At 36.3% G+C, this 14,372-nt stretch overlaps 1 protein-coding gene across 8 annotated transcripts in view; it reads right to left on the reverse strand.

Annotated features, from left to right (window-relative positions):
• AKAP9 (A-kinase anchoring protein 9) overlaps positions 1 to 14,372 on the reverse strand; it is a 153,410-nt gene that overhangs the window by 81,928 nt on the left and 57,110 nt on the right. For all 8 annotated transcript variants that reach the window (XM_077856981.1, XM_077856979.1, XM_077856978.1 and 5 more), the window contains 4 exons: positions 9,185 to 9,302; positions 8,525 to 8,723; positions 3,373 to 3,469; positions 2,098 to 2,190 (listed from right to left, as the gene is read on the reverse strand). In XM_077856981.1, coding sequence (XP_077713107.1) covers positions 2,098 to 2,190; positions 3,373 to 3,469; positions 8,525 to 8,723; positions 9,185 to 9,302 — 507 coding nt within the window. The remainder of the gene's footprint in view (positions 1 to 2,097; positions 2,191 to 3,372; positions 3,470 to 8,524; positions 8,724 to 9,184; positions 9,303 to 14,372) is intronic.

The raw sequence follows: 14,372 nt of genomic DNA on the forward strand, positions 1-14,372 counted from the left end.
CCATGCTCCTATCTAATGGCAACCCCCTAGGGATTGCATCTCCTCTCCTTTACTCAAGGACACTGCTCCAACAATTGTTTCTCTCCTGAATTAGCTATTTTTTTCTTTTTCTCCTTAATCTCTATTAACAAAGAAACATGATGTGATACCTTTCTTCTTAAACAGAAACAAAACAGTAACAATAAAAATCTACTGCATGACACCCTCTACCACCCTTGAACTACCACTGCATTTCTCTGCTCCTCTTTCAAGTAAAAACTCTAAATAATTCATCTCTTCATTCTTCCCTTTCATGCTCTCAAATACAATCTAATCAGTTGGTCTGCATCACCCCATCAAATGTGTTGTTGTGAAATTTATCAATGATTTCAAATTGTAAAATCCAATAATTAATTTGCAGTTCTAATCATTCTTGACATATCAGAAACCTCTGACAAAGCTTAACATACACATTGTCTTCTTGATACATTTATAAAAAATTACTTGGCTACTGTAATGCACTCTTTTGCTTTTCCCATTATTCTAGGATCAAGCTGGGCCATCAAACGTGGTCTCTTGGACCGCGGTACCCTGGATGTCTTTGGAACAGTTTTCAATGACCTATACACTTTGGTGCTCTGCTATCTGCTTAGATGACTGATGCCTTACAGAACATATTTAAATCATCACCATTACTCCAGTAATATGACTACTTTACAAATTTCATAACTCTTTATCATCTACTATGTGGTTTATGTAGATTAGTTCATGGAATCCTTATAAAAACTACTTATTCCTATTTTTTCCTCTTTTCACATGAAGGAAATGAACTCAGTATGCCAGAAGAGCAAGAATTTAAAGCATGGTGTATCCTATACCAAACCTCATGCTCTTAACTGCTATGATGCCCTGCTATCACATTTCACTTAAGAAATTTTTAAGAGCTAAGTGCAAGAGAAAATCTTCATTTCTCTAAAGAACTAGATAATAAGACCTATATAAGCAATGGTGCCTCACTTTTTACTCCGATCTCCAGGAACCAAACTTTTTTTTTTTTTTTTTTTAAGATTTTTATTTACTTATTCATGAGAGGCAGAGAGAGAGAGAAAGAGAGAGAGGCAGAGGCAGAGACAGAGGCAGAGGGAGAAGCAGACTCCATGCAGGAAAGGCCAATGTGGGACTCGATCCCGGGTCTACAGGATCAGGCCCCGAGCTGAAGGCAGCGCTAAACCGCTGAGCCACCCCAGCTGTCCCAAACCAAACATTTAGTAAAGATACAGAAGTGATTAAGTCCTGTAGCCCATACATTTTCTTGGGTGTTGACTTCTCCTAATTTATGTTAACCTAATTCCTTGCATATTTCCTCTTTACCTTATCATCTTCCTTTTTAAAAATGCATATATCCACTGGGAATGTCATATTGAACAGTTAAAATATAATAAAAAAGCAGAGAAAATCAGAATTCAACTGTTCCAATATAAGAACACAATCAGGTATATGCATTTTATTTTTTAAAGATTTATTTATGCATTTAAGAGAGAAAAAGTCAAGAGTTTAAAGAATAGCTGTAGGCATAGAAGCTAAAAGTATCTACAGTAATTAACATCACAGTAACTTCTCTGGGAGGAGATAGGCAAAGAAAATATATTAAAAACTAACCAACCACCTTCTATCTCATTTCCAACCATATTCCCCTCCTTTAAAGGAAGGCCAAACTCTACAAGGTACCACTCACTAGGTAACAAATTTGTAAAGACTTGTTATAGCACTCTGAAAAGTTCCTATTACTATTTCATATCAAGAAAAAAAAATGTTTTTCTTAAAGAAAAATTCACAGAACAATTCCACTGAAGGGAACTGTGGTTGATATCAGTAACTGACAATTTAAAGATAAGCTATGTATAAAACTTAAAAAAAATAAGTGCAGGGGTGCCTGGGTGATTCTGTCAGTGGAGCACTTGACTCTTGATCTTGGTGTCATGAGTTTGAGCCCCATGTTGGGTATAGAGACTACTTAGTTAAAAAAAAAAAAAAAGTGCAATACTGTCAATAAAATCTGTTTTTTGAAGGCTCAAAGGGAAATATAAACCACAATAATTTGACAAACTATAAACTTACCTTAGCTACTTCTTCTTCTAATCGTTCTTGGTACTGTTTTTCCAGCAACTTAACCACGTTTGTTTCCTCTTTCACTCCAAAGTCATTACAAAACTAAATTAAAAAGCAAAATATAACATACTTGTTTATACTATTTATACATCATTTATTTTTAAACTTCTACTCTCAGATATCCTCAAAAGATCAATATTTCTTAGAAAACTTCTGGGAAGTTTTAATAAGTAAGTTTTGATTCTGCTTTTAATTAAAAACAATAATTCTGGTGAATAATTCTAGTGTGTAATTCTACTAAATAATGTACTCAGAAATGTACTTACTACTCTGAACCTAAAGATACTGAGAAATATATTTACATATTTATAATCACTAATACAGTTCTATGGTGCAATACAGATAATTATATTTAAGAAGTATCTAATTTTAAGAATGTCAACAGTGACTACCTTTGCTTATGAAATTATAAGCAAATGTTATCTTCCTCTTGATATTAATAGTACCCAATTTTCTACAGATACAAATTACCTTTATAACTAGAAAAAAACCCCATAGAGTTTTAAAAAATGTAAACATTCTCAGTATCAATGCATTTCACTATCAATTATCTGAATATGCCATATAGAACAATCAAGATATGTAGCCAACATCTCTCCTCTGTATCTAAAATAAGAGAAAGCAATGATTTTTGTTTTCTATAGTAGTTAAATATTCGGAGTTAAGAACTAAAAATCTACTGAATGAAGATCAGGGTATTGCAGTTTTAAGTTTCAGAAAAGTGGCTATCAATCAGGAATATATATAATTTTGAGGATAGGCAGAATGTGGTTTAGCTAGCTGGCCTATTGACAGGCTTTTATACATCATATAGCCTGTGCTGAAGAAATGCTCATCTACTGTCCCACCATAACATCTTGAATTATGAGGATTCCTAAACACTATTCTAGAGGTGGTCTAGCTCAACTGCCCATAGTTGGAAGAAAAATTGTTGGCAAGGGCAATGAAACTAATTTGTTACACAGTTCATGTTATACAAAACAAGACAAATTTTAAACTAGAATATACTTAAGGGGAAAGAAAACTTCTCAGTTTTAACTATGTGATTTCTATGCTATGAAAATACATTAAATTTCTTTATATATTCTTCTCGGTTTTTTATACAAGGTATTATCTTCTTATGTTTACCTCTTAGCAACTATTAATTAGGCAATTATTACAAATGTAAAAATAACAGTTAAGAAAAATAAAATCAGTGCACACAACAGTTTAAAGATATAATACCTCTATTGTACCATCAATGTTCTGGTTTACACAACTTCCAGGATATATTGTTTTCTGGACATCAGATTCAGTAATTACCATTGAGTCAATGGAGAAACTAAACATAAATAAAACAGAGTAAAGGAATTAGAGTTGTGAGTTTTACTGTTGGTCCACATTTACAGTATGCATACAATGTGTATCAGGGCAGGGGCAACAAAGATGATAGTCAACAGTTACAGGTATTGTGACTTAAATCATATTTTTGACTAACTTTTCCATTTAAAACTAAAGTAGCACAATTGAATTGAATGAGAGAATATTTCAACAAATCACCATTGAATTTTATACCATTTTAATTTTTTTAAGATTTTATTTATTTTTAATTAATTAATTAATTAATTAATTAATTAATTATGATAGACAAAGAGAGAGAGGCAGAGACACAGGCAGAGGGAGGAGCAGGCTCCATGCCGGGAGCCCGATGCGGGGCTCGATCCCGGGACTCCAGGACCGTGCCCTGGGCCAAAGGCAGGCGCTAAACCGCTGAGCCACCCAGGGATCCCCAGATTTTATTTATTTATTCATGAGAGACACACACAGAGAGAGGGAGAGACACAGGCAGAGGGAGAAGCAGGCTCCATGCAGGGAGCCCGACATGGGACTTGATCCCGGGGTTCCAGGATCACACCCCAGGCTGAAGGCGGCGCTAAACCACTGGGCCACTGAGGCTGCCCTATACCATTTTATAAAGTGTATTACAAATATATGACATGCAGCTATTTACAGGTATAAACATTTTTAAAAAACTGAGTAAAAATTTGTCAAAATCTCATTTTTATTACAAAATTATTTATACACACGGAAAAAAATGTGGATGAACACATGTTAAAAGTAACAATGACTACCTCTAGTGGAACTGGGGAGCAGGGCAGGAAAAGGAAGATTTTTTTTTTAAGATTTTATTTATTTATTCATGAAAGATACAGAGAGAGAGAGAGAGAGGCAGAGACACAGGCAGAGGGAGAAGCAGGCTCTATGCAGGGACCCCCATGTAGGACTTGATCCCAGGTCCCCAGTATCACGCCTTGAGCCAAAGGCAGGCACTAAACCGCTGAGCCACCCAGGGATCCCCAGATTCTTAATTTATATAGTCATCTCCCCAAATTTTTTTTTTGTTTTTAATCTACTCATATATCTTCTGGTAGTCATATCTTTACTCTGTATTGTTTTACAAGCATTATTTTGTTAAAAAACCACTTTTTTTCTTATGATGCTTAAGTCATAAAAATAGGGTAAGATTAATATTTAGCAACTATGGGAAAAACATTCAAGTGGCAAATTATAAATTTTTTTGGCTAATACAATTTTTCACTATTTTCATGTGTACTCATGCTGCCTTCTTTTACTCTACCTCCCCCTTGCCCACCTCCTCCTTTATCTCCTGTCCTCGTCTTTCATTCTGTCCCAAATTTGCCAGATAAAAGTTATCAACTTATTTCATAACTTACATAACTAACTCCCTACTGACAGGTATTTGGTTGTTTCCAAATGTTCACTATTACAAATAATGGTATAGTCTAAACCCTCATAAATCTACCTTGCACACATCTGTGGACTTTCTGTATGATAAATCTTCTGTTGGGTTTAATATTTAAAAATTTAACATAATACCATATTCCAAAAAGTTACATTAATTTTACTCCCATAATAGTATCATTTAAGTATTTATTCAAAATTTCAGCAACACAGTTTTAAGAGTTTTAAAACTTTGTTAGAACATGTCTGTTTTGGGACACCTGGATGGCTCAGCGGTTGAGTGTCTGTCTTTGGTTCGGGTCGTGGTCCTGGGGTTCTGGGATCGGGTTTCACATCGGGCTCCCTGTGAGGAGCCTGCTTTCCCCTCTGCCTGTGTCTATGCCTCCCTCTGTGTCTCTCAGGAATAAAAATAAATAAAATCTTAAAAAAAAAGAACATGTATGTTTTTATTTTTGAGATTACATATCCTTCAACTTCTATTGGCCATGTAAGTTTCTTCTGCTGTTTACTGCCTATTGATGTTCTATGTTCACATTGAATAATTGTAGAAACATATCTCCCTTTTGTTTCTTTTCTGCCCTTTCCTGGTTCTTCTGTCTCACACTTTTGTCTGTTTCCTCATTGCTTCTTGCATATACTTATCTGATCCTTGGTTCCATGTTTTGATTCTTTTTTTCATAGCTTAGAAAACCCTCCTGATTATTTATCCAGCTATTAACACCCAAACTCTAATAAAAAATGGTATAGTCCCCAATGACTCCACTCTATAGTTTTATAGCATTTGAAAGGGTTTATCCCAAATTCAAAAAATAGTCTGGCTAAAACCAAACTCACTGTTCCCCTCTTATAATTAAGGTCCTACTCTCCACTGGCCTTGCTTCTCTATTTATATTAACATACCATCATTCTCCATATTCTTTAGCTTGAAAACAGGGTCATCTTTGTTTTTCCCCTTCACTTTGCTCTCAACATTCCTTTTATCTCAGTATCTGATATTCACCCCTTCATTTCCATTTCCCCTGGAATCACTCCAGTAGGAAATTATTACAAAAATGTGCAGTGAAATGTGCCACATAGACGTTTAAATTCCAGCCCTTTGGTTGTACTGCCATGTTACAATCCTTAACCACTACTACCTAAAAATTATTATTTTGTGAGTAAGTACTATTTCAATGATTAAACTGAAGTCCCTTGAGGGAAGCCATTTTATATATATCACAAGAAATAACTCTGACTCATCACCATTGCTATTAGTAGGAGTGAACATGGTAGTCAGCACATTTCTTTTTGTAGGGTGGGAGAAAACTAATGCTCTTCATTGAAAGGTACTTCATTGAAAGTGTCAACACACTTCCACTGAGTATTACAGAAACTCAGAGAGGGTGGTGAGCTGACAAAAGCTCAAATCCAGTAACAGCAAAGTAAGTCTCCATTTCTAGGAAACTCCCTCCCTTTTCTTCATTCTTTAGAGAGAAAGCATAACTAAGTAAAGGAAGGCTACTTGAAATACTATAGCTGATTATTAGAGACTTCTTGCTATCTATTTTCTTTCAAATCAGAAAACCCAAAGTAGTAGTTTCCAAATGTTAATCCATAAAATGTCTGCGTCAGAATTATCTGGTTACAAGTACAAATGTCCAGGGCTCATCTCAAAGCTACTGAGTCTGACTCTCCAAATGTATAATCCAGTAATCTAATTTTAAGTATTCAAAAATCTCTGGTGTTTCTGATGCATGGCCAAGTTTAAGAGTCACTGATTTCAAATAAAATGAAAGCTTTGTAAGGCTGTGCCAAGGCTGAGTGAATAATTCCAAAGCCTACATACAAACCCTGAATAAAACAAGGGGAAACAGACTGTTTCCAAAGAAGTGTGGACATTTAGAGTTTTGCAATAAATTAAAAAAATTTGTCTTGAGGTTCCATTAATAAGTGCCTATGAAGATATCAGTCGTAGAATAGCAGAGCCAGCCAAAGTTAAATTAAATCTCTGAGCATTTTATAGAGGTAGTTTAAATATTAAAGCATATTTCCCAACTAAATCATGAGGTGTTCTCTCATTCATTTAATAAATATTTATTGAACACCTACTACATTGAGGGAATTATTACAAGGTTTGGGATACATCAACGATTCAACTGGACAAAAACTCTCCAACCTTACAAAGCCTGAAATTTTTTATAAAAGGCAGACAATAAAACAAACAGGGTATATGTATGTATGTGTGTGTATATATATATATATATATACACACACATACATACACACGGAATATCCCATATATATATATAGACTTGGTTTTTATTTTGTACATATATATACAATATATAATATATATAGTCTGTATGTATATATAGACTTGTTTTTTAATTTGTATATATACAGCTTAATAGATATAAATCAGATAATATTAATACAGAAAAAAAGGAAATTAGTGTACAGAGTTCTTTTTTTTTTTAAATTTATTTATTTATTTATTTATTTTTTTTATGATAGTCACAGAGAGAGAGAGAGAGGCAGAGACACAGGCAGAGGGAGAAGCAGGCTCCATGCACCGGGAGCCCGACGTGGGATTCGATCCCGGGTCTCCAGGATCGCGCCCTGGGCCAAAGGCAGGCGCCAAACCGCTGCGCCACCCAGGGATCCCGTGTACAGAGTTCTAAAGACACTTTTATTTTAAAAGGGTCATCAGGATAGGCCTCAGGACAACATGATATTTGCATAAAGACCCAAAGGAGGTGAGTGTGTTGGGCATACAAATATCTGGAGAAAGAGCATTATAGGTAGAAGAAACAATAACGAGAAGACCCTGAAGCAGGAGCATACTGATGGTTTGAGGATCTCAAGAAGAATGCGTGGTGTGAGAATAGTGACAGGTCAGTCAGAAATAAAGTCAAAGTGGTAATGGAACCATCATGTAGGACCTAGTAAGGCATCACAAGGATAGAAGAGCACTGGACTAACATGATCGGTCTTAAATTTTAAAAGCAAATTTTAATATTTTAAAAGCAAAGTTGTGGAAATATGTTGAGAATAGACTTTAGTGGAAGAGTTAGGGTAGAAATAGGGAGATCAGTGTTGCAGTAAACTAGGTGAGCGATGATGATGGCAAGGGACTAGTGAAAAGTAGTCCAGTTTAGATGTATTTTGGAGGCAGAGATAACAGAATTTCTTGATAGTTTGGAAGTGAAGTATGAAAGAAAGAAGAGTCACCCAGATAGAGATGGCTGCAGAAGGAGCAAATTTCTAGGGGAAAGTCTAGAGTTCTATTTTAGACATGGTGAATCTATTAAACAAGTGAGAAAGTCCAGCCGTAAAAGCCCACATCAAAGTAGCAAAGACCAGGCATACTATAAACAACAAATATATGCAAACTCTCTCATTTAATCCAGCAGATTAATCAGCATCTTTATAAAAGAAAAATGTAAGTAAAATCTCTATAATAGCATGTCTTTGGTTTATAAAAACATTTACTTCATACATTTCAAAGAATTATCTCCTGTTCTTATTTCTTGATAATGCGACATCCCATCTCTTTCAAGCAACTTTGCTTAAGTTACATTTTCTAATGAAAATCAATCATGCTATGATTGTTACTGAGCTATAAATACTGTTGAAATTGTAAATGGATGGATACCTTGGCTGAACTGTGGACTCACTGACAGCTTGAAGCCTTTCCTGCAAACAATGGATCTCTGCTCCATAGTTTACTTCAGTTTCTTTCAATTGTTGCTGCAAAGAGGATATGAGGTTTTCTAATTCTTGAACTTGTCCTTCAAGTTGTTTAATTTTTTCAGAATCTTGCAGAGTAGATAACTTGCTTTTATGACTGACATCTATGTTATATGAAGAGAAGAAAATACACATTTCAATACAAATTTCTTCTTGAAATACCACAATCGCTTTTTTGTGTGTGGAGACATTATTCTTTCTTCTTTGAAAAAATAATCTCTTTTTAGTAGTAATAAGTTTCAATTTAGACTCATTTTGAGGGATGAAAAAAAATTTTGAGTGTAATTCAAGATCATTTCTTCTATCTTCATGTCTGTAGTACCTCTAAATCTACCGGTACTATGTCTCTAAATTGAAAACAATTAAGAATCGCCAAACAAGTGAGAGGGGATCAAAGACAGGAATAGTCCACACCTTCCACTTTGAGAATGAAAAAACCGATACTAGAGAGATTATAATGAAATGCCCAAGATCACTAGGTTGTCTCAAATTTTAAAGTAAAAAAATCAAATGATTAAACATTTGGTATAAAAACACTATACTGTGGTATACAATCAAAATTTACCAATGTCAATGTCTTGCAAACTGGTCATCTGAGAGGCTGATAAAAACTCTGTTTCCTCTTTTGGTAGGTTTCCTTCTGCAAACTTAAGTTTCACATCCTCTGTCTGCCGTCCCTGAATCTATTGAAAATAACAGAAAAGGAGTGACATATATATATGATTCAGCATTTTGAAAGCTGTATTAAAGCAGGTTTATAAATGAAGACTTTTTTATTCAAAAACACTTAGAATTGTAACATTCTGATAGAAATATTTTCCTTTCCAACTTATTTGCCCATTTCTGACAGTGATTCACATTCCCTTCACAGCACTGCAATTATATATTAGTAAGTGTATTGTTTGGTCATACCCAGAAAGAAGTTCGTTTTAATGTAAGAACAGAAGCTGCACAGAATTTTGGTATAAAGCTCATACAATAGGTCTTGGTCTTTGGAATTTCAACTCATATACAGTAAATTGTATGTTTATCAATACTTGATAATATAACTTTATGAATCTCTGGATATAACCTATGTACCTTCCCGAAAACTGACAATTGGTATGCTGTTCTTTACACAGAAGGAAAATAATGAAAACAGATAAATCTCATTGTTTCCTTACTATCAAAATTAAGGCAGCAATTTGTCAGATGCATATGTGTAGTAACTTAGTTACTCATCAAATGCTTAATAATCATCTACTACATGACTATCACTGTGACAAGGGAAACTAAGATAAAATCAGTAAAAAAAAAATGGTGTATCATTTTTATCAACTAGTGGGGGAAATAAAATTAAACAATTGAGGGGCACCTGGGTGGCTCAGTTTGACTCTTAATTTCAGCTCAGGTCACGATCTCAGGTTCTTGAGATCAAGACCCACATCAAGCTATGTGCTGGGTGTGAAGCCTGTCTGGGATTTTCTCTCTCCCTCTGCCCCCCACATCTCTCTCTTAAAAAAAAGAAAACAATTAGAGAAGCACTAAACTGTAAGGGCAATAACAGAAAGACTGATACGTGTGTGATTATGGAGTAAGTCAAACTTGATTTGGGGCTCAATAGTTCTGGGCAAAGACTAGCTCTAAAAGGCTATAAGGAAGAAATAGTAAGCAGCTGTGAAAGGATGGCCTATCCTATAACTACTGAAGACAATGATCTTCTTGAGAGGGGTTTAATTTGGATACAGATGGGAGAAGAATGCTACATAAATAAGAAAGATCTAGAGTACAAAGTACTTTAAAAGCAAGGGGAGAGTCTGGATTTGCTATACTAGATGAACAAAATATACCACTGAAAGCAAGTGAGCAACAGAATAAAAGCTATTTCTGATGAAGGCTGTTTCATTTGGTTACTCCTCTTATGAAGTCCTCTACCCCATGCCTAACCCCTAAGTACATTTCAACAGAGAACCTTGCCTTTTACTTCCCAAAGCAAATAAAGCCCATCAAGTAAATTCTTCACTTTCCAGCCTAACCTTTCTATCCCTTCACTTAATTCATTCACAAAATATTTATTAAGCCTTTACCATGCACTCAACAAAGCACCATGCTAAGAAAAGGAAATACAAATTATTTTAAGATTTGTATGGAATCAGAAAAGACCCCGAATAGCCAGGGGAATTTTAAAAAAGAAAACCATAGCTGGGGGCATCACAATGCCAGATTTCAGGTTGTACTACAAAGCTGTGGTCATCAAGACAGTGTGGGACTGGCACAAAAAGAGACACATAGATCAATGGAACAGAATAGAGAATCCAGAAGTGGACCCTCAACTTTATGGTCAACTAATATTCGACAAAGCAGGAAAGACTATCCACTGGAAGAAAGACAGCCTCTCCAATAAATGGTGCTGGTAAAATTGGACATCCACATGCAGAAGAATGAAACTAGACCACTCCCTTGCACCATACACAAAGATAAACTCAAAATGGATGAAAGATCTAAATGTGAGACAAGATTCTATAAAAATCCTAGAGGAGAACACAAGCAACACCCTTTTTGAACTCGGCCACAGTAACTTCTTGCAAGATACATCCACGAAGGCAAAAGAAACAAAAGCAAAAATGAACTATTGGGACTTCATCAAGATAAGAAGCTTTTGCACAGCAAAGGATACAGTCAACAAAACTAAAAGCCTACAGAATGGGAGAAGATATTTGCAAATGACGTATCAGATAAAGGACTAGTTTCCAAGATCTATAAAGAACTTATTGGGATCCCTGGGTGGCGCAGCGGTTTAGCGCCTGCCTTTGGCCCAGGGCACGATCCTGGAGACGCGGGATCGAATCCCACGTCGGGCTCCCGGTGCATGGAGCCTGCTTCTCTCTCTGCCTGTGTCTCTGCCTCTCTCTCGCTCTCTGTGTGTGACTATCATAAATAAATAAAAAATTTAAAAAAATAAAAATAAATAAAAATAAAAAAAAGAACTTATTAAACTCAATACCAAAGAAACAAAGAATCTAATCATGAAATGGGCAAAAGACATGAACAGAAATCTCACAGAGGAAGACATAGACATGGCCAACACGCACGTGAGAAAATGCTCTGCATCATTTGCCATCAGGGAAATACAAATCAAAACCACAATGAGATACCACCTCACACCAGTGAGAATGGGGAAAATTAACAAGATGGGAAACCACAAATGTTGGAGAGGATGTGGAGAAAGGAGAATCCTCCTGCACTGTTGGTGGGAATGTGAACTGGTGCAGCCACTCTGGAAAACTGTGTGGAGGTTCCTCAAATAGTTAAAAATAGACCTGCTCTACAACCCAGCAATTGCACTGCTGGGGATTTACCCCAAAGTTGCAGATGCAATGAAACGCCGGAACACTTGTACCCCGATGTTTATAGGAGCAATGTCCACAATAGCCAAACTGTGGAAGGAGCCTCGGTGTCCATCGAAAGATGAATGGATAAAAAAATGTGGTTTATGTATACAATGGAATATTACTCAGCCATTAGAAACGACAAATACCCACCATTTGCTTCAATGTGGATGGAACTGGAGGGTATTATGCTGAGTGAAATAAGTCAATCGGAGAAGGACAAACATATGTTCTCATTCATTTGGGGAATATAAATAATAGAGGAAGGGAGAAGAAATGGGTAGGAAATATCAGAAAGGGAGACAGAACATAAAGACTCCTAACTCTGGGAAAGGAACTAGGGGTGGTGGAAGGGGAGGAGGGCGGGGGATGGGGGTTAATGGGTGACGGGCACTGAGGGGGGCACTTGACGGGATGAGCACTGGGTGTTATTCTGTATGTTGGCAAATTGAACACCAATAAAAAATAAATTTATTATTTAAAAAAAAATAAAGAGAAGCCTCCCTCATTCTGAAGGGTTTAAAATCTAGGAAAAGAGCTAACAAATAATTAAAATAACAAGAAAAGTAACAGATGCAAGTTTGTACAAGGAGCTGTGGGAACAGGGAGAAAAAAACAGGGATCATGGAATATTTAAAATGATGTTAAAAGATAAGCACATTAAACAAAGGTTTGTACAGATGCTAAGAAAATGGAGGAAGTAATTCTGAAATCTAGAAAGATAAAGAGGACACAAAGGAAATAACACTTTAACAAACTGGAGGAACAAGTAGGAACACACCAAGCAGACTAGAGGTACATATGCAGTGTCAGGCAGAAAAAATAACGTGCAATAGAGTTCAGGGGTATGAAAGATCAGGTGCGTTTGGGAAACTCTAAGTATTTCAGCAGGGGTAAAATGAGGAGGAGGATTAGAAGATGAAGCTAACAGGTTAGGCAGTGATGTAGTGCCATGTGATCCCAATCAACCTCTGTGATGCCTCTGTGGTTGTAGCTACCTTACTGGGTTAAAATGTGAAATTCAGGGTTTTTTTGTTTGTTTGTTTGGTTTTTTGTTGTTGTTGTTGTTGTTTTTTCTGGAGAGAATTAAAGAAGTTGGTGTGGCTGTTTGTGTTCCGGAGTAAGCCTCCCACATTCTGACACTGGGAAAGGGAGGTGTGTGTCTCATCAAAGCCAGTTGTTGCCTACTCACTGCCCTACAAGGAAGGAGGCACAATGACAAATCACTCAGTCACAAATCTGTCACTGTGGATTACTTAGTATAAGCCTTCCTACACTATTTAATAGTTTCAACTGTGTACTACCATAGGAAAAGCAACATTTTCTAAAGAAGGAAAACAAAGAAGAAAACAGAAAGGAAATCTGACAATTAAGAATTCACTGCTGTTAACTAACTTGAATTTAAGTAAAAACTTGGGGCGGGGGGAGGGGAGGAGAATTCACCACTGACTTTTGCCAAAAAAAAAAAAAAGACTGGTGAAGTAGAAGTTGAAAGCTTGCTTACAACAGGTAGAAGAGAAGAGATGAGAGATTTCTGGCTATAATCTATTCTTTCTTTTAAAGAAGAGGACAATGAGGAAGAAAGAGAACCACAAAGGAAGATGAGGGATTGAGGACCAGTCATGTTCTAAATAAGAGAGACATGAGGAATGTACAGGAGAAAGGACAGAAACACAGGAAAATAGACAAAGGAACTGAAATCACAGAAGAGAGGAAAGGGACAAATTATCAATCTTAGAGGAGGTAGAAGGGGATACTAACAAAAGCAGGAAATAAAATAATCTTGGTTATGAAAAGGAATAACATCTCAGACAGAAGGAAAATAAATTAGGGTATTCACAGATTTAAAGAAATCCATATAGGGGGCACCTGGGTGGCTCAGTCGGTTAAGCGTCTACCTTCAGTTCAGGTCATGGTCCCAGGGGTCCTGGGATTGAGTCCCATATCTGGCTCCCTGCTGAGCAGGGAGCCTTGCTTCTCCCTCCTCCCCCTGTGTGAGCAAGCTCTCGCTCTCTCAAACAAATAAATAAAATCTTAAAAAAAAAGAGAGAGAGAAATAACATGGTCTGGAGGCAGTAGGCTGAGATAATTTATAATTGATAGCTCTGATACAGAGAAATATCATATAAGGTGAACTGCAAAGAAAAAAGGGGAGTATGACTTGAGGAAAGTAGTCAAGTTGGGAAATATCTACTGAAAGGACTATGAGAGGATAAATGACCACATAAAAGAACTGTCAAGCAATTCAGAGGGTCCAGCTGATATCAGACCATGATTATGCAGTGTCACCACACCACATCTGCATCTAATTTTCTTAGCAGCCCTCAGAAGCCCATGTATGAGTACAGAAGAAGGGTCCCTGGATGCAGGGTGAGGGCAGCAAAA

Source organism: Canis aureus, chromosome 18 (assembly GCF_053574225.1).
Source record: "Canis aureus isolate CA01 chromosome 18, VMU_Caureus_v.1.0, whole genome shotgun sequence".
Classification (NCBI taxonomy): Eukaryota; Metazoa; Chordata; class Mammalia; order Carnivora; family Canidae; genus Canis; species Canis aureus.